The sequence below is a fragment of the Thunnus maccoyii genome, chromosome 18 (assembly GCF_910596095.1).
Source record: "Thunnus maccoyii chromosome 18, fThuMac1.1, whole genome shotgun sequence".
Taxonomy (NCBI): Eukaryota; Metazoa; Chordata; class Actinopteri; order Scombriformes; family Scombridae; genus Thunnus; species Thunnus maccoyii.
This window is the reverse complement of record NC_056550.1, coordinates 1,822,925-1,842,883: the sequence shown is the minus strand read 5'-3', so window position 1 is coordinate 1,842,883 and position 19,959 is coordinate 1,822,925. Positions and strand designations below refer to the sequence as shown.

At 39.7% G+C, this 19,959-nt stretch overlaps 1 protein-coding gene across 2 annotated transcripts in view; it reads right to left on the bottom strand.

Annotated features, from left to right (window-relative positions):
- Window positions 1–19,959, bottom strand: part of pdxdc1 (pyridoxal-dependent decarboxylase domain containing 1) — a 34,537-nt gene that overhangs the window by 5,415 nt on the left and 9,163 nt on the right. For both annotated transcript variants that reach the window (XM_042394207.1, XM_042394208.1), the window contains exons 7-21: window positions 19,233–19,301; window positions 19,066–19,144; window positions 18,883–18,967; window positions 17,508–17,556; window positions 16,749–16,850; window positions 16,424–16,549; window positions 16,038–16,088; window positions 7,918–7,978; window positions 6,811–6,881; window positions 5,375–5,480; window positions 5,005–5,179; window positions 4,029–4,147; window positions 3,792–3,910; window positions 3,535–3,627; window positions 2,628–2,724 (exon numbers count right to left, since the gene is read on the bottom strand). In XM_042394207.1, coding sequence (XP_042250141.1) covers window positions 2,628–2,724; window positions 3,535–3,627; window positions 3,792–3,910; window positions 4,029–4,147; window positions 5,005–5,179; window positions 5,375–5,480; window positions 6,811–6,881; window positions 7,918–7,978; window positions 16,038–16,088; window positions 16,424–16,549; window positions 16,749–16,850; window positions 17,508–17,556; window positions 18,883–18,967; window positions 19,066–19,144; window positions 19,233–19,301 — 1,402 coding nt within the window. The remainder of the gene's footprint in view (window positions 1–2,627; window positions 2,725–3,534; window positions 3,628–3,791; window positions 3,911–4,028; window positions 4,148–5,004; window positions 5,180–5,374; window positions 5,481–6,810; window positions 6,882–7,917; window positions 7,979–16,037; window positions 16,089–16,423; window positions 16,550–16,748; window positions 16,851–17,507; window positions 17,557–18,882; window positions 18,968–19,065; window positions 19,145–19,232; window positions 19,302–19,959) is intronic.

Genomic DNA, 19,959 nt, shown 5'->3' with positions numbered 1-19,959 from the left:
CCCGTACCTCACTGCCATACAATGCAATCGATTCTATAACTGATTTAAACATTTTAGCCATGTCCTAGTTGGAATTTGGATTTGAACAGAATTCTAGATGGCACAGAAAGCCCTTTTTGTCTTCTCTTTTAGTTCCTTCACAGCAGAGCAGAAGTTTCCCGTGGAACTAATTTGTAAACCTAAGTAAGTATGGGTATTTATTTGTTCTATTTGGGTCCCACCTATTTAAATGTTGGGTCATTTCTCTGTAACCTTGATCTTTTTGGGAAGGTGATAATTTTGGTCTTTTCCATGTTAACTGTGAGGGCCCAGTCTGACAGTACTGATGGAGAAGGTCCAGGCTCTGCTGAAGACCCTCTTTAGTAAGAGACAGTATGACCAGGTCATCTGCATAAAACAGACACTTGATTTCTGTGTCTTGAAGAGTGAGACCAGGTGCTGGTGACATCAATGTATGGCCACTAAATGTGCTTGTTTTTGCCACTGACAGGCTCAAATTGTTATTATAAGTGTCTGACAACATTATGGAAGGATCATACAGAGAAATAAAACTGACTCACTCTCCGGTCTGTTTGTTATTCTATCTAACCAAGACTCGCCCCCAGGAAGAAATCTTGTTCTGAAATCTCCGGATAGTTGAGTTGTTATCGAAATCAGCTAAATATTCAGCCATGACTTTGACAATCTTTTAGGTAACACTAAGCTACTATTTCTGTACTCCAACACACAAACTCCTCCTGGTTCTCCAACTCTGTCATGGCTGAATATTAAGCTGATTTCAAAAACAACTCAACTCTTGCGAGATTTCAGAATGAGGCACATGAACCATTTCTACTGGCACAATGCGTTTATATTATTTACTCATTATTTGCATCTGTATTTATTGATATTCTGATTGTGAATTCATTATTTAATAACCCAGAATATGATTAGGGTGTCTTTTGAACACTGGAAATTATTCATTTGGTTAAATGTTTCAGGGAAAATTGTAATTATGTATATCAAACCCGATGCTCAGGAATTTTCAGCCTCACATGTGACTGAATGGAAATGACAATAAATGATGTGTAATATAAATGTGTTTAAACTGTGTTTCTTGCTGGCAGACAGACTCTCCCTGACTTTAATCTTATCCATAGTAACAGTTAACAGGAGAAATAACAGATCACAACAAGAAGAATCTTTCTAATAAATTAAGAAAACTGTTTATGGTTCTTTTGTTGATCAGACCTACAATTACCACAAATGTTTAACTAGATGACGAATCAGAAAACAAATAAAATATAAAACCTAGGAGTGATGCACTTGAGTTGAATCTGTAATCTGTCTCCACTTAGTGATGTTGTGATGTATCAGATCAGTCTGATCAGCTATAGCGTCAAAACAATAACTGATATCCAATAAGGGGATGTGTCAGCCGGCAAAAGACATCCGTGAAGGCTGCTTTCACGTATCCTCGCTGATGGCGCCTCAGAGATCCTCCTTGCTCCTTGGAACAGAAATAAGAGCTTTGGGATGGCCTTCAAAATGGTGGACCAGAACTACTTCCTGTACAAGCGAGGAGCAAGGAGCAAGGAAAGACCTTACTGACTCGCACACTGACTTACTGACCTACTCACTTGTTCACTGACTCGCTCACTGACTCAATCAGTTACTTACTTACGGATGTACTGACTTGCTCACTGACTTACTGACTGACTGACTGACTGACTGTTGCTCACTCACTCAGCCTCCTGGTTGCTTCTCAGAGGCTTGTTGGTGCCTAACAGACACTCCTTCGACACTCTAGCCCTCATTTTCTTCCCCTCTGCACCTGATTTTATGTAACATGTATGCAAGAGGCCACTCAACGAGCAAGGAGACTCCACAAATACTATTCAATCATTCACACACCTGTTTGCTAACTGTGTGTGCACTGCAGTTACTTTGTCTCACATGCCAATTAATGTCAATGAGAGAACGTTTTCAGCAAATGTTTGCAGTACGTGGTGAGGTCTTCAATAATGATAACGTGGTTTCAAGTTCAGAAACAAATCACACAATTTAAAATAAGGTTATATAAACTGATGCTGGGTCTCACAACCACACAATGCATGCTGTGTAGCATGTGCAGCATGAGTCTACAGCATTGTTCACTTGCTCCTTCAGCCCTCAGAGGGCTGATTTCACAGGAGTCCAGTGGATATTTCAGAGTGCTGGAGTGTCACTTATGTTGACAGGGATTCCCCTGAGGGGAAATGAATGAGGGTTTGTTAAACCACTATTGAAGCACACTGACACAGAGCAGGATCATTCATTGGCCTCCTCTCTTCAGTACTGCTGCTGCTGCTGCTTCATGTCCATGATCTTTTTCTATGATGTACTTCCAACACAGAAAAAAGGTTGTTCTTAAACAATACCTTATCCTCAATACCTATTTTAATACTTCAGAACTTGCATTTCAGACTACCACAAAGCTCACTTTTGGTTCTGTCATGTTTTAGGTTGGACCTTGGGTTACATTTGATATGACAAGAAAATGACTTCAGAGTGTCATCTGTCATCTCACACACATGCACATACACACATGGGCACGCATGCATGCATACACACACACACACACACACACACACACACACACACACTACCTGCAGCCAGGTTGAAGGTCCTGCCCTTAATGGAGCTTTCAACTGGAGAGAACCAGTTTAACACAGAGCCAACCAGAGGAAGTTGTCTTAGCATCCCCTAAAAGACACAGAGACAAAGGAAATCAAATGTGTGTGAAACTTACTATAATGAGGACCATATGTTTACTAGGGATGTGCAGAGGGCCCAGTATTTGTATCTGTATCTGTTGAGGCAGCAAAATTATTTGTATTTGTATTCGAATAAAAGTGGAAAGAGGTTTAATAATCCTGTTTTTGTTTTTATTACGCTTTTATTTTATTACAATTACAATTTTAGAAAATTAAAGTGTTACAACAAGTGTTCATGAAGTGTTCCCTTGGGAGCACTTCACTTGAGCCTTTAGCTCAGCTTTATCTCTGGGGAACACCCCCAACACCAGGAGTGATGTCCAAATTAGGAAATGTGCATCATGTAGTAGGTGGATGTGACTCCCTTCACTGAGACCTGCTGATAGATGTAACAGCAGGGCAGAGGAGAGACACTGAGATAGTGATGTGATGGTGACCTGTGCGCTGATATTTGACATGTTTTTTTTTTCTTCCTGAAGACAAATAATTTTTAAAATATTTGTATGAAACAAATATTTGTAAAAAAAACAAAACACTATTTGTCCTGAATAACGTATTTGTATTCGGGCACACCCCTAATGTTTACTACATCTGTCCTCTAAATCCTTACTTAACGTAACTCTACTCATTATCTAACTTTAAACCAAAACTTCAAATCCAAATCCACCTTTGTTCCTGGATTCTCAAGTCTCAACTCTGACTCATTTAAGGAGTGAAGATCAGTCAACATGTTGTCATTTTAAAAGTAGAAAATTCAAAGTGAATTCACACAAAACATAAGTGATAGAAGTCCACACACCTCTTCCATGAGTTTCTCCTCATTGGCTTTTTGCAGCTGCAGCTCTGCCTCCAGGATGCCTTTCCTCACCACCTCTGTCATGTTCTCCAATAGCTAGACAGTAAAATAATCACTACTGTTTAGAAATGTAATGTAATGTATGGAACAACACAGTGAACATACGTATATTATAATGAATATATCATGCCTATTTATATGTCATTCTCATACAGAATGCATTTTCTGCAAAACAATCCTATCCTATAAAATGTTGTTACCCTTCCGCTCTCTTCTATGTCCCTTCCCAGCGCAGCTATTGTGTCCACCAGTTCTGAAACATCGACGTCCTCCGTTACCATGCTCACAAAGATACAGTCCTCTGTCCCAAACTCAGGGCCTGGGAGGAGAGGTGGAGATGGAAAAAGAGAGAAACAACAGCAAAATTTAGAAAGATAAATACTGTAAGCTACTTTTTTCATTCTTCACAAGCCTCTGAGATGTGAAAAGGTACTAACCAGTGGAAAAGATGATGTCAGTGTCAAGGTCTTGTAGTTTCTTCAGCAGCTCAGTGTTGATTTTCTTCAGCTCCTGCTTTGTCCTGCTCTCATCCATTCCTTCAGCCTGTGGCTCGTACCTGAACACAACATATCCATCCTGTTCTGATGTTTGATTCCTACTGAGCACTGCAGCAAATCTTTTCATGACAAATCTGAACTTTGTTAGAAGGACAGCGTATATTAAGGACATGCTGGCTTCATCTATCTATTAAAGTGATGCCTTTTGTCATTCATTCAGAGGTGTCTGTTACATTGATGTTCCTTAGGGCTTTATTCAGACATGACAGGACAACAATGGAAACATCCACAATGCCTGCATGACATCTGGCTTCTGGTTTTAACAGGGACCACTTTTATTTCTGTGCTAATCTTGATACCACCTCATTTATCCGAGGAGGTGCTCTGACTGGGATTCACACCCCTATCACCCATCTGCTAAGCAGCAGTCTGAACTCTATCCAGCTGCAGTAAACACATTACCTAACTCTCCTACCACTCCACCTGACTGACTGAGGAACTGGTTTTATCACTCTAACCACCACCATGAAGCTATTCCACCAGAACACCACTTCACTGTAAGAAATGGGGGACAAAATCCACAGCCCTTTTCATGTGCACAAATATAATGTGAGGCATTAATACAATATGAGGCTTCAGCAGTCTGGGTGAGCTAAATCAAGTCAGTATCTTCCAAAGTTACAGCCTATTTAGTATGAAATTCTCTCTTTTTGTTTCCCCTGAATGAAACTCCTGGCTGAGCTTTGGTGGAGGGATACATTCTGGTGGTCCTATATAGATTTGTTGACGCTACTCGGCCTTCACTACTCAAAATGTGCTCAGAGAAAACTTCAAATGCAAAGAAAAAATGGAATCAAAGCAGCCTGAGTACAATCTCTATACAATAGTTGTTCCCATAAAACCTATCCAGCCTTACTGAACAGCCCCCAGGCCAGGCCAGCTGAGCTCCTCCATGTATCTGAGGGAGGGCGAGTGTCGGTGGGTCTCCTCTCTGAAGTCCTGTCTGAGGGACATTGTGGAGCTCATCACAGGCACCAGCTCTGACAGCTTCTCCACCAGGTCCTCCACATCCTCCTGCTGGGTCCCCAGGACTGGACGGGAGGGAGAAAGTCATGGTCATGACTGCTAGCTTACATTTATGACTAGAGGATACAGGCCTGTGGTGAGGAATAATCATTATGTTTCTTTTATTGGTGATGTTTAACCTTTGCTGGCACTAGTTAACATTTATTAAAAATACATCTTGGAATGTCATGTTTATGTTTGTGTGTGTTCGTTCATGTTACCTGCAGCGGTCAGGAGTGGGCTGAAACGAACACAGGTACCCTCATCTTCAAGCTCCACCACATCTATCCCACTGTTGGGAACCAGCTGGGCCAGCTGCTCACCCAGCTATACCCCAGGAAAAGCATTCATTTAAAAAGAAAACATCAACTGTGTGGTCGGACAACGCAACAGTTAAGTGTTGAGAACACTGACAAAGAAGTAATGGTTTTATTCTGTGGCAAAAGGTTCAGTTCTGCCTCTTTAAACTCTTGTTATAGCCCCCAGTGGTGCCAGTAAAGAAACAAAAATCCTAATTCACTCAACTTAGACCTGTATGTGGCAGGTCATCATGCAAACATCCATAAATCCATGGTGAAATTCTAAATAGTATCAGAATCAGGACCCGTATTCATTAATTAGCTAAAAGTTAAATTTTGGACTTAAAAACTTAAGAATAAAAAGAGCTTCTGAGGTCTCTCAAGTTGGTTCAGAGTAGATCCTGCATAACTAAACCAAGCACGCCTCTGTTTTCCATCTGATTGTACTAAATATTATTGGTTATTATGACTGATACAGCATAATTAACAATGGAGTCATTTTAGCCTTACATATTTTTTGCATTTTAACATTTGATAGGATGCACCACTTCATCTTTTTTCTTTTTTTCCCATTTATCAGGGGTGCAAACCAACAGCAGGAACAAATTTGACATTGATTTTGTTTGTAATCACTTTCTAAGCATCTTAATTGCCTGGACTTCAATCAATCAATCAATCAATCAATCAATTTTTATTTATATAGCGCCATATCACAACAGAAGTCATCTCAAGGCACTTTTCACATAGAGCAGGTCAAGACCGTACTCTTTAATTTACAGAGACCCAACAATTCCCCCATGAGCAAGCACTTGGCGACAGCGGTAAGGAAAAACTCCCCTTTAACGGGTAGAAACCTCAAGCAGACCCCAACTTGTGAGTGTGGTACTAAATTCTCCGTATAATATGATTTCTCTGACATACCTCGTCTACCAACAACAGAATGTCTTGCAGCAGATTTTTTCCCAGTTTCCATTTCTGACAATTTTCTATTCTTTCATCCCTATTTATATAATTATACATTATAAATATATTAGAGTGTTGTTCATTTCACACAATATGTCACAAATAATATGAGCATTCAAAAAATTATAAATATACTGTATATATTTGCAGAATAATATACAACTGAGTTTTAGACCTGGAAACCAAAACTATGATCTTAAAGAAGCTAAAAGGTGCCATAGAGCAGAGGGGAACTGAAGAGTTATTTTCAGGTCATCACTACAAGCAACATCTTTCATAATACACACAGTCATTTGATCCACTGTTATTATAGAAATAATGATTGGTGCAGCTTAAACTAGCATAGGCACAAAAATTAAAGTTATAGTCCATGTTAAAGAGGTGAAAACACTCACCCATCTGTTGAAGGCATCAAGCACCTCTTTCTCACCAGCACAGTAACCCTCCACTGAACCCCCACTGGATGCTAACATATAAGGAAAGGAAATAGCAACTTAACAACTGTATAGTGTGATAATATTGGTTTTGTATAATCTTCTTTTTCTCTCAATAATTGTAGGAACCAGTTTTTGAGCATGAGCATCTGCTGGGAAGAGGTCATAAATCATCCACCAGGAGTCAGTAGACAGAAAACATATTAAGGAGGCCAGCCACATCAGAGAGCAGAGACCATCCTTGAACAGACACCATCTCCCACAAACTTAGAACATGTGATGTCACCTGATCCAGCTCCATTCACAGAGTAAAGAAAAATGAAAGCTCTGAAAACTTTTAAGTGGACTTTAGAGTTTAAAAAATGTTACACATTACAATCTCTTTTTGTTTTAAAACTTACTTAAACTGCAAATGTGAAAATAAAATATAGCCACAAGCGGCAATGAGTGGGGTCCAAGCAATAAAGGCAGTCTTCAACTTAATATGATCTTCAGAGGATTTTGAAAACATGCCACATGCATAAATTGCCACATGGTTGGTAAGTTTGGTAAGCAAAAAAGAAAATGTACATTTGTACATGTACATGTACAAATTACAGCAAGATATTGAATATCAGTGCAGACGTTTGACCGATCTGAACATCATCTGAAACACTTGATATCTACCATCTAAAGAATGTCTGTGTCAATTTTGGGAGCATTTGAATGAAGACTTTTGAAGATATAGATACTGATTTAGCATATTTTGAAAAATATAGCGTGACGGACGTCTGAATTGACCATGAGTTGCAGTGAGGCAAACTTTTGTCACACACCAGTGGATGTGCTGAAAAAAATTCAGCTCTTATGGACCTGTAGTTGTTATGATTTCTGAGACACAGATACTTCTAGAGCACAAGAATAATCCTAACTGATATAATAGGGTTCCAGCAGCTTCACTGCTTGGACCCCTACAAAGTTCACCACAGAGATTCTATTCGGTGGTACATTACTATTTCTGATTGACAGAGAGTCTTCATTAAAGTTGGCTCAATCATGTTCATAGGGTCCAGGGAGTACAACACTTACCAGCACTCATTTCCTGGGAAAATTTGAATAGCACCACAGGAGAGTTGAGTTCATCCTCCACCTGTTGGACACACAAAGACACAGATCAGGCATCTGAGACTCAGTGATTATTACAATTATACTTAATAAGTGATCTACTGTATGGCATGCAAAACAATCATTAGTTAAAAGGGTGTGATGTGAACATGGATTTAAGACTTTGCTTTGTGTCAATGCCTACTGAAGCTACTATATCTTATTTCCATGGTAATTGCAACTGAATATCACATACAGTACTTGAATCAATACAGCTCCAGTTTAGAAGATTTGACTGGATAGTTGAATTAATACATCATTGAATTTCCACTGCGTTGGGCATTTCAATTACTCCATTATCACTGTAAAATATTTCAGAAGAAAGTCTATGAACCATGCAACCAGGTTATTGATGCAGGCAGTACCTGGACACATCTGCATTTTTAAGTACAGTACTGTGCAAAAGTTTTAGGCACTAAAAGTAAAGTGAGGATGCTTACAAAAATATTGCTATAAATTGTTTTAATTTATCAATTAACTTCTTACAAAGTTGAGAAAACACTAGAAACCTAAATGAAATCAATGTTTGCTGTGAGCAGCTTTGCCTTTAAAACAGCAGCAGTTCTCCTCGGTTCACTTTAACACATTTTTCATGGTAACTTGCAGGTAGGTTGTTGTAACCATCCTAGAGAAAGAATGTTCTTCTGTGGATTTATTATTTAGGCCATCTCAGGTGCTTCTTCATGTAATCCCAGATTGACTCCATGATGTTGAGATCAGGACTCTGTGGGGGACATACCATACCATCTGTTGCAGGACTCATCATACTTGCTGAAAATAGTTCTTTATGACTCTAGCTGTATGCTTGGGGTCATTGTCATGTCATGAATAAATTTGGGACCGATCAGACACCTCCCTGATGGTATTGCATAATGGATAAGAATCTAAACATCTAGGGTGCCTAAAATTTTTGCACAGTACTGTATGTCACCCAGGGTTGGTGTCTCCTGTTTAGTAATCTATTAATATTTGTGTCAAATTTGGCCAGAATCGAATTCACCGAACCATTGATCTTAGTGAAGTTACTTGTGATACATTTCCTCATCTTTTGAACCCCTAAGACAGGAAATAAAACCCGCAGTGAAGCCCATCATTGATGACATCCAGGTGAAAGGTTAGGGCAAGCATCATGCCTGGGTGGGGCTGAAATGAACACTAGTGTTTCTGGATTGTTGATGTGAGGGTCATGAATAATTCACAGGCATGTGTGGTGTTGTCAAGTTAGAAAACCAGCAAGTTAACTCCAATATGTATTACACATAATGAGAGCCAAAGGGTTACTAGACCCAGGCCAGGCCTAAAAGCCTCAGTATGCTTCAAACAAATTTCTTGATGGATTTGTCTAAAGACATCTGAAATCCCCTTTCCTATGGTGGAATTGTTCTGATATTTTTGTAACATTCCAAAACAGACAAACACACCCATTTTATGCAGTGGTTGGCCTGGTGTGTCAAGGAGGGAAAAGGTGTGGGTTCTTCACACAACTTACTTCCGTAATGTGGAACACCATGAATGCCTTTGAGGACACTTCAAACAGATAAAAATAATTTTGCGTATGCATGCAGTCACAGTATGTTGAATAAAGGCAGACTGCCGATGGGCTGAGGCACAGGCACCAGCTCAGACAGTCTTTTCATAATGGCTTTCTTCTCTCAGTGTTGGACCTCACAGACCAGAGCGCATACATCAGTGAGGAGAGGTAAAGTTAATTCATAACTGCTATCAAAAGTGTATGACCAGCAGGAACCCAGCACTAGATGAAGCATCAGACTCAGACAGAACCCAGGAATTACTAATCAGCAAAGCTATGGTGGACAACAAGACATCCATACCAGGAGCCCGTACATACAACTAGTAAGGTGTTTTCAACCAAGCAGAAAGATAAAGGAATTCAGAAAAGAAATTTTAAGCAAGAAAAGAGCGAGCAAAAAAGATGACAGAGAATAGGTGACAGTAATTATGGTTGCATTTCACATCATTAAAGTTGCTGTTACGAGCAGTGCCCCCTTATGTAGAAAGGAGCCAGTTAAGGTGGCTGGGGCATCTGATTAGGATACCTCCTGGACAGATCTCTGTGGAGGTATTCAAGGCACCTCCAAGTAAGAGGAGACCCAGGGGCAGGGTCAGAACATGCTGGAGGAATTACATATCCCCCTGGGCCTGGTCTAAAGAAAAGGATGCTTGGGCTACTTTGCTTGACCTGCTTCTACTGCATCTTGATAAAGCAGGATGGGTTAAAATTATATGGGATTAAGGAGGGTAACTGTACAGTAATTGTACAATGCATTTTAAGAAGACAAAGTCTACAGCCATGCTAGCAGCTCTGTGAAGCTGTACTTAGGCACAGCAGTGCTTTGCACTACATGGTATCATCAGCATAGCAACATGCTCACAATGACAATGCTTACATGCTGATGTTTATCATGCTCACCACCGTAGTTTAGCATGTTAACATTTGGGTATTTGGTCTTAAACCAAAAGGTATTTGGTTTTAAGGCAAAGTATTGGACCAAATTTTGATCTGATGATAGCTTTAGATGAAAAGTTAGGGGATTACATAAATTATTACAGTTCTTCCTGTTGGGAACAAGAATGTCTGCACCAAAAGTCATGGTGATCTATCCAATAGTTGTGGTGACGTTTCACTCTGCGCCCATAATGTCACCCTTGTAGTGGCATAACATGAAGTCAGGAATCACCAATACAACATTAAGAGTCATCCTCTGGGGACCATGAATCTCTGTATGGTAATCCAAGAAATATTTGTTGAATTTTCCAGTCTGGCCTAAAGAGGTGGCCCACCCAACCATTGACCTTGCCATCCCTAGAGCCCCACCGCTTCCTTGGCTAAAAAGACAACACAACCTTTGGCTTATTGTCACACCCTGCCTAGACTTTGTGTGTTTTTTGGTCTTTTTATGTTCTTGTGTTCTTTGGGGTCTCCTGGTTTGCACTTCTGTTTAGTCCTTCGGGTCATATGGGTTTTCTTGGGTGGTGGGTTTCGACTGCCTTTTGTTGTTTAGCCTGGTGTGTTGTGTACGTTGGTTTGGGTTCATGATGGTTCTTGGACAGGTTGGTGTGGGTTGTATTTAGAGTAGTGTGTTTTTTGGGTTTTGGTTTTGTTACTGTGTTTCCCTTGTGTTTTCATGTACTCCTCCTCACCTGCCCTGCTTCACCCTCGTTAGCCCTGCTCTGCTCTGTGTCTTCCCTACACCTGCCCTGTATCAGTCTCGTCAGCCCTGCCCTGCTTCCTGTGTTTCCCTCAGCCAATCACTCCCAGCCTGCCCTTGTGTCTTGTCACCTGTAACCCATTCCCTGATTAGTTTTGTCTGTATTTAAGGTCTGGTTTTGAGTTGAGTATTTGTTGGATCATTTGTGTTGTCTCGTCTGCATTTCCAGCAATGTTTATTAATGTGCACTGTCCCTGTTAAATAAACCAACAAATAAATAAAATATATGATCAACTGAATCTTGAGTTTGATTCTGCTTGTCACAGCCTACCTATCAACTGACAAGGGTCCATTGAAGATTGGAGCTCAACAGCTACAACTGTATCAACAACTTGCTGAAGCATTCTGGACTAGCTACAGTTTCCCCTGTGATGACTTGTGAAGGCCAGAGAATTTAAAAAGTCCAGCAGATACAGCACCATAGGATGAATAATTGATCCTGGAAATGTTTGGGAAATCTTTGAGACAACCCTTATATATAGGAAACAACAACATCAAAATGATTTAACATGTTTAGGACATGCTGATTAACAGCAATTTGAAACAATTCCTTTTGGGGGTTGAATGAAATGTTCAGTGTGCCGACATATTTGCTATATTGTTAGGTGTTTGTTTCTAAACTACAAAAAGAAATTTGCCAGACAATTAGGTGATTATTCAATACTGAGTGATGTATCCATTCTGCCGATTTTAGTCAACACAGAAACTGCAGTAGCAGTTGCCAGTAGCAGTTAACTTATTGTTTTTCCACTATCATGGCAGAAATATGCTGGTAAGTTAAGAGTTAACTTACCAGCTACCAATTACAACTTAAAGGCCTTTACACACTGGGGGCATTTTTTTCATGCGATTAATTCGCATGTCAATATGTTTTTTTCAAACTGTTGTTTTTGTCATGAGTACTTTCACACAGAATGCGAATATTAATCTCTGAAAGTCAACTCACAACAACCTATACAGCTACAATGACTTCATCAAGTGTGCCAGCATTTTTCAGGGCAAAGCCATCAATGACAGACCTGTTTCAATCACTGAACAAATCAGAGATGTGGGTAGTCATTCAGCTCCAAAGAAACAGGCTAAAATGCTAGAACGCTATGTCAAATAACTCCAGTCCTAACAATTGAAAATTAGGAATCTCAACATGTTCTGCAAAACCTTGAAATTGCATATGATTGAGGTTAGCATGCCGTGAGCATGACAGGGAAGTATGCTTAGTGGAATAAACAGCTTACTCTCTAACAGTGAGACAAATTTCCTATAAAGTCAAGAGTTTGCACATTTATACATATGGATTATGGATATTTACGCATTCCAACACTAGGTCACAATATCAATAAGTAATATGAATACTGGAATATTTATAAATGTTTCTTAAAGTGACATCAGTGGTCTAATGACATTGCAAGGTATTCGGATTTTAAAGGACCAGGGTGTAGGATTTAGTAGATCTAGCAGTGAGGTTACAGATTGCAACCAACTGAATATCCCTCCCCCTCCCCTTCCAAGTGTGTAGGAGAACCGTGTATGTAGGTGGCCGTGAAACTCGCGAAAAACACAAAAGGCCCTCTCTATAGTGTTTGGTTTGTCCATTCTGGGTTACTGTAGAAACACGGCGGTGCAACATGGTGGGCTCCATGGAAGAGGACTCACTCCCTATCTAGATATGAAGGACTCATTCTAATTGAACGAACACACAACAGTTCTTATTTTGAGGTGATTATACATTGATTAAAACATACTTGTTAAAATTATATTCCATTTCTGCTAAGTTCCGCTAGATGCCACTAAATCCTACACACTGCACCTTTAAACTAAAATAAGTGATGAACTGCAACAGCACATGACACATTCATTAATTATTCATGACCCTTCTATTTCTTCCAAAGGCAACAAAAACATAATGAGTGTGGTGAGGCATTCCCTGAAGTACCTCAAAGAACATGCCTGAGTGGTCCACATCCTAAACAATTAGGAAGAAGTGAACAGTCCATCAGCCAATGGAGACCCAAATACTGCTGAGCTTATGTGGGTGAAGGAAAATGGTCAGGAGTGAAAAGAGGAAAGAAAAGGAAGAAAAAGGAGAACAGAGGGGAAGTGGCAGGGGAAGGTCGGAGTGAGGGAGACAGGCAGAGGCTTGGTCCCACCTACAATAGAGAGCATGAGAGAGCCCAGAACGTCCCGCAGTGAAGCCCCGGAGATGGGCGGAATCGGCGACACCACGCCCTGGAACCAAGGCAACCCACACTGACTATGAACTACAGCTATACATACACACACACACATACATACAGAAAGCACTCACACACGCGCCTATTGGTACATACACATCTCACTAACACAGTGGTACTAAAAACTCTGAAGCATCTTCACATGAATGTGGCTGACTGTGAGAAAACTACCAAGCTACTATGAGTTTTAGTACCACTGTGTGATGATTCTGATCCCCAACACTGATTGTTCACTGCATCTTGATTACAGTATAGGTAATGTATAATTCTACTAATCCCAGACACTCACTAGGGTGAATTTACATCACATTACATATCAGAGCAGTTTGCATTTAGTGGATGCCAGTGAACAAGCCTTGAAGTCAAGTCTGTACCCGAGGCTGTTTCAGTATCAACATAACTCTGGTTTTACCATGCTCAAAGCCTCGATGAGAGAGATCTCTGCCTCAAGCACATCCTATAGACAGAAATGGGTTTTGTCTTTAAACAGCTGGAAGTCATTTCTTCATGTTAGTTATTGATACATAGATAGGCTCTGAACCTTTGCACTCCTTTAAACTGCGGTAACTGCATTACCGCAGTAACACAATCACGTCCCACCCACCACAGAGCCAAGCTGATCACCACTCACCACTGAGTGAGTGGCTCAAGTGATGGGACAATCATTATTCTCTTAGGCTTGACATAAAGAATGACGTGCCTGCCTAATGCCAACCAATATTCCTGCTGCAAAATCAGCCTCTTAGACTATAGAGGCTATAAAGAATAGACTACTACAGGGATAAATGCATTTGAAAAGTTAACCGGTGTTTAGGAACCAATTATTTTATAACACCTGAGGTTTAAATTATTTGTTTTTAAATGGTGGTTACAGCAATGGTGAATGGCTTTACTAATTTGTGCGGTAAGGAAAAAATCAATACCACGGCAGCTCTACCTGAGATGTCTAATATGCAAATTAGATCACTTATTAGCCAATATTTCTATGTCAACATGTGTTTCACACGTGACAGGGTGGTAATTATATAAGATAACAATCTATGGGCCAAGTTGTACCAAAATCTAAAAAATCGTCTTATTTGTCATATGATGAACTTGAGGTAGAGTGTTCAGATTGTGTCTACACAGACACAAAGGCTTCTAGTTTCACAGTGGCATGTGCAAAGCTGGCAGTAATCATACTGAAAAGGTGAAGCTAATTGAATATAATGAGATGTGTTGCCATCTCAATTACTGATATCATGAACCCCATCACAGTTCAACAGAAGATGAACTGTCAAGTGTTAGTTTACCACTGAAATCCATCAGCCTTAAGACAAACTGATATTTACCTTCAGCTACTGACAGAAATCAGGGACAAGCACTTGCTCCATTAGAGAGAATGAGAAAATGTGTCTACTGCGCCTTTGCATTATTTAAAAGTGGTGATAATCTCCATTTTTCTTATTGTCAACAAATCCCATGTGCACTCAAAAATTAACAATTACTAGCAAGTATGGTGTGTGTATCTAAGTCTGATATGTCTTCTTTTTCCATTGTTGTCCAAAAACTATTAAGATCACATCAGTGAGCCACACTGTTGCACTGAGTGACATGTTCCTTCATTACCATGAACACACACACACTGTAGTTTATTTTGACTTAGTCCCACACACATCGTCCTGCTGCCAGAAAACCAGCAGCAGAGCACCAAATGTATATTTGCTTAAAAACTACAAGGACCATCTGTTTTCAGAAATTACTGAGCCTTATTTAGAAATGAAACTATGTATTTGTGAGTCGTTTTTAAAGAGTAACGTCTTCAGTGGAAACCAATGGGCTTAGGGCTTAAAGCCACAGGGTAGGGAGGTCAGAAAGTATTGAGAGATGGACTAACACTTTGTTGGTTGTGGTGTGTTTATGACAATAATAAAAATATAGAATAACACCAGACTTCTTTATCCTTTAACTGATTCTAAAGTCCAGTCAAAGCTCAGCACATCAGGATCAACACACCCACGATTATCTGCCATACAGCCAGTTTACCGCTGTGAAATTAGAGGCCAAAGTTAGATTTTAGTACTACTTATAGAATTCTTTGTTATGATGTCTGTTATTTCATAACATATTTTGTTGGAAATGTATACTTTTATCATCATACCTTAAATGTCATATTTTTATATAAGATCCTGAAGGTTGTTACTTTTTTAATCCCAGCTGTGTAGTCTTTCTGTCAGTAGTTAAAACCAGGCAAAGCAGCATGTAGTGGACAGTGCTGTGAAAGGTGACTGCAGCACCACTATGACACAAATAGTAGGGCTCTATATTTAGTAAGGTACATGCATGAGGGCATGAGTTTTAAAACAATTAGTTTCTTATAGTTTTAAAACAATACAGATTGGTATTTTCCAGTATCTGGACAGTATCTCTGGAGTATCTCTTACTTGGCATTGTCTTCCTGCTTCTTGTTTGTGTTGTGTTTCTTCACTTATTTGAGCGAAATAGCCATTATAAAGTTCTCACAAAATATCTGACAACCTGTTCACCATTTATTATGGTAGACATTATGTTATTATCTATGGCAGAACATCAAGAGATCACCTACCGATGTTTTGATGGAGGTCAAAGTTTTTAGCTTCTGCAGCAGTTGCTGGCTCTAGACGGGAGAGAGATAAAGGTGAAATGCCTGTTTTCCATATCTAACAAAGTAAAGAATATGATTTCAACGATGCTTAACTTGTTAATATGACATGTGTGTCAAATGTAATTTCTGACAATAATTTATTGCTGATGTTTCAAATATTATATTTTTATGTATTTCAGTCAGCAGTCATTAACCGCAACTCTGTCTCATCAAGCTCCCAAAGATCTAATTCTTTGTAAATCTTGAGGGTCTGGAGTTCACACACTATCTCACACACTATCACTCAGTTTCCATGACTTCACCTACAAATCAATATCAGCTGTGAGCTACAGTGTAATTATACTCACCAGAGCAGTGGCATGTCTGATCTTCTGGACAATTCCATTGTGACCGAGGTACTGCAGAGAGAGCCAGAGAGGCAGCGCTCGTAGCTTCTCCACTGGCTGGCTGGAGGTCAAACCTGCTGCCAGAGACTAAGACAAAACACAGAGAGAGAAAGAAGAGAGGCATTTAGAGAATGACAAAGACACTGGCCATGGAGGGAATACTACTGATCTATAACTTATGTTAATTGATAAAAGCACATCTGAACATGGATAGTTCAAATACTGGGTAAAACTACCCTAAAAAGGTGTATTGGATCAATTGGAAGTGTACTCTATATGAGCCTACCAGTGCTGGGTCTTCATGTCTGTAGAGGGTGACAGCAGTTACAGCAGGCAATCCCAGCCACAGACCTGGTGTCAGTGTCATACTGTCACTTTTGGTGGCTGCCTGGAGGGGAAAGAGCAATGTTCACAGATACACACAAGTCACAAAGTCAACATAACATGGCATTTCCAGGGTGTCTGGCTTCTATAATCAAAGCAATGTGGGACAATAACATTTGCTGGGATGGCTCAGAAGTTGGCAAGAGTGGAGAGTGGAGACTGAGATGCTTTCCTGTCTTTTTTCCTCCAACACACTGTGCACAAATTATTACATTGCTGTTTTCATCTCTCTGTAAAAATAATGGCTTTGGGGCTCTCAGGACCATTGCAGAAAGAGTTACAATGCTTATTGATAATCTGCATCTGGTCCACAGAGGGAGTGTAGCACTGCTGAGGAACAACAGTTCTTGAAGTAATGATATGACCCCTTATCACCGGTAATGAATACTTCAACCAAAGAATGTTTTTTCCCTCTCAGATTATTTTATTGTTTAAATACTTTTTTTGAGCAATTCATAAACAACAAGAAAGTAAAGATCAGATTAAGATTCTGAATAAAATTTGGTGCAGCAGAAACACAGTATGTTTTCTTCTACTTTTCTATTTTGTTAATCCTCTCACAACCCCTTAGATTTATCTTGCAACTCCTTTGGGGGTCCCAGGCCTTAGGTTAAGATATACAAAACGATACATGGATGAAAACATTTTAACATGAGATTACCATGACAGCAGATGTAGCCTGACCCAGTGCCAGAGTTGCCAGGTTGACTCTGAAGAAGAAATCACAGCATGACAGTAAGTGTTAACATTATAGTAATGGGCGAAGAGACTTCAATGACTACACTGGACTCATTTTGGAATATAAAGGTGAGGCTGCATGTTTATCTTAAAGAAAACACTGACAATGTACGACATCTATTTTATGACAGCGGGTATGTTTACATGCACACTAATATTCCACTATTATTCCAAATATGACAATATCTGGAATTTGATGCGGGACATGTAAACAGTATATCCCATTTGGATATTCCAAATTAGACCTTATTCCAAAAGTAGCATTTTCTGATTAAGACGTGGGATTTGCCGATAATATTCTGGTTTTAGGAGCATTCTTTGGACATGAATACAGTGCATTCAGAATATGCGTCTCAATCAGTGTTTTTACCACAGTCTGTGACACACGGCCTCTTGCCTGTTTACCCCTGTGCAGGCAAGATGACATATTCTGAAGCAGGACGACAGACGGAGGAGAGGAATGAGAGGAGAGTGGAGAGCTGTTCAGGGTGGGCTGGAAAAACAGAACGCACCTTCTCCATCACAGGGACAGAGCGGATTGGTTATTATGCTAACATGCAGCCATGGACTGATGGTGACGACTCGGAGTGATGCACCAAAAACACTCAGCAGTGTAGTAAATATCATGGGCCAACCTAGGTACTGGATGTGCCTGTAACTATACATTTATAATATCAGTCATATCACTGATAAATATCAGGCAGCAGCTCACTAATGTTTTTCACCTGACTGGTTTACTTCACTGCCTGTAGAGATCTTGTGATTTCCATTCCCACTGGAGCAGAGGGAAACCCTGAAAACCCTCTGCATGTAAATGAGAATATAAGTGGAATATTAAATTTCATTAGACATGTAAACAGCTTAGTGGGAATATTGCCTTTTTCAGAATAAGGGCCATAACCGGAATATTTTGTGCATGTAAACATAGTCATTGGTGTTACTACCTGAACAGACAAAAGCAGTTCAGAGATAAACTGCAACCTCTGCAATACATTTTCTATTGTGTGCCATGTGGGTGCATTTGGGTTGCTTTAAGACAAACATTTAAAGAGGAAGCTCTTCCAAAAGCAAACACTAAAGCTAACAGTATCTAGAAGAAGGAGGGCACAGAGGGAAACAACATACATGTTCATGGGATATGTGTGCTGAAGCTGCACTGACATTGCATCTGATGTGGAACATTTACTTACAGCTGCATATACAGTATGAGGCTATCTAAATTCATTTGGTGAACTAATGTTAAACATGAAGTGCATACATTAATAACATCTATTATAGAGAGTAATAAAATGACCCACCCCTCCACATGGAGCCACATGGTGTACTGATCACAAAGGTCCTTCAGACGACCAAGCTTGTCTGTATGGCCAGCCCCAGGAGTACCTGAGAATAAAAAGTCAAAAGTCCACATCTACTCTCATAAAAGATTATAGACAATTGTAGACAGTGAAGTTTGGTGTTTGAACAGAGTGTTCCTTCACCTGCATTGGCAATCAACAGCAAAGGAAGCTTCCCAGCTTCTATGTCCTCTTTGATTAGTTTGTCCAACAGGGCGACATCCTGATAGTGAACGATATGATACAAGTCAAAATCATTTTCGTTTTAACTACCTGAAAGTTATGTGTGTTTTGAATTTGGATTCTCCTACCATTTGGTGTTGGGATCCAAAGATGGTGTTGCATGGGACTGTGCACAAACTGGAGAGAGGCAGGCCGAGCTAACAACACAGAGTGACATAAAAATCAGTTCCTATTTATATATGCACAGAGGTGCTTTGAGCTAAATGCTAACACCAGCATGCTAGCATGATCACAATGAAATGCAAACATGCTGATGTAACAAGTAATATTTACCATTTTAGATTCTTAAATTCATCTTAGATTACCAAGTTAGCACGCTAATAATTGCTAAATAGCCCCTAAATACAAAATACAGTTGAGGATTTTAGTTTTACAGGTATTTGGTCATAAACCAAAGTAGTGGACAAATTAGGATTTAGACCTGATGATGGCGCTAAATAAAAAGTCAAGGGATCACCAAATTTATTAGAATTTATTGCCTGGAGACCATATCTGACCAATGTCTGTACAAAATGTCAAGTCAATCTGTCCATTAATTTTTGAGATATTTCTGGACCAAAGTGGTGGACCAACCAGTTGACAGGCCAACATTACCATCACTAGCATGGCTAACAATACAATGTAATCTGAATGACTATGACAAAATCCTGCATGTAAATGTGTTCTAGGGCTGTCTTTATAACCCTGTAATATTGTGCCATAACATAATATAATAGTAGTAATGTTAACAAAATAATATTTATCAAGTGCCTTCACCCACTGACTTAATACTCCTTCCACACCCTGTGCAAGATA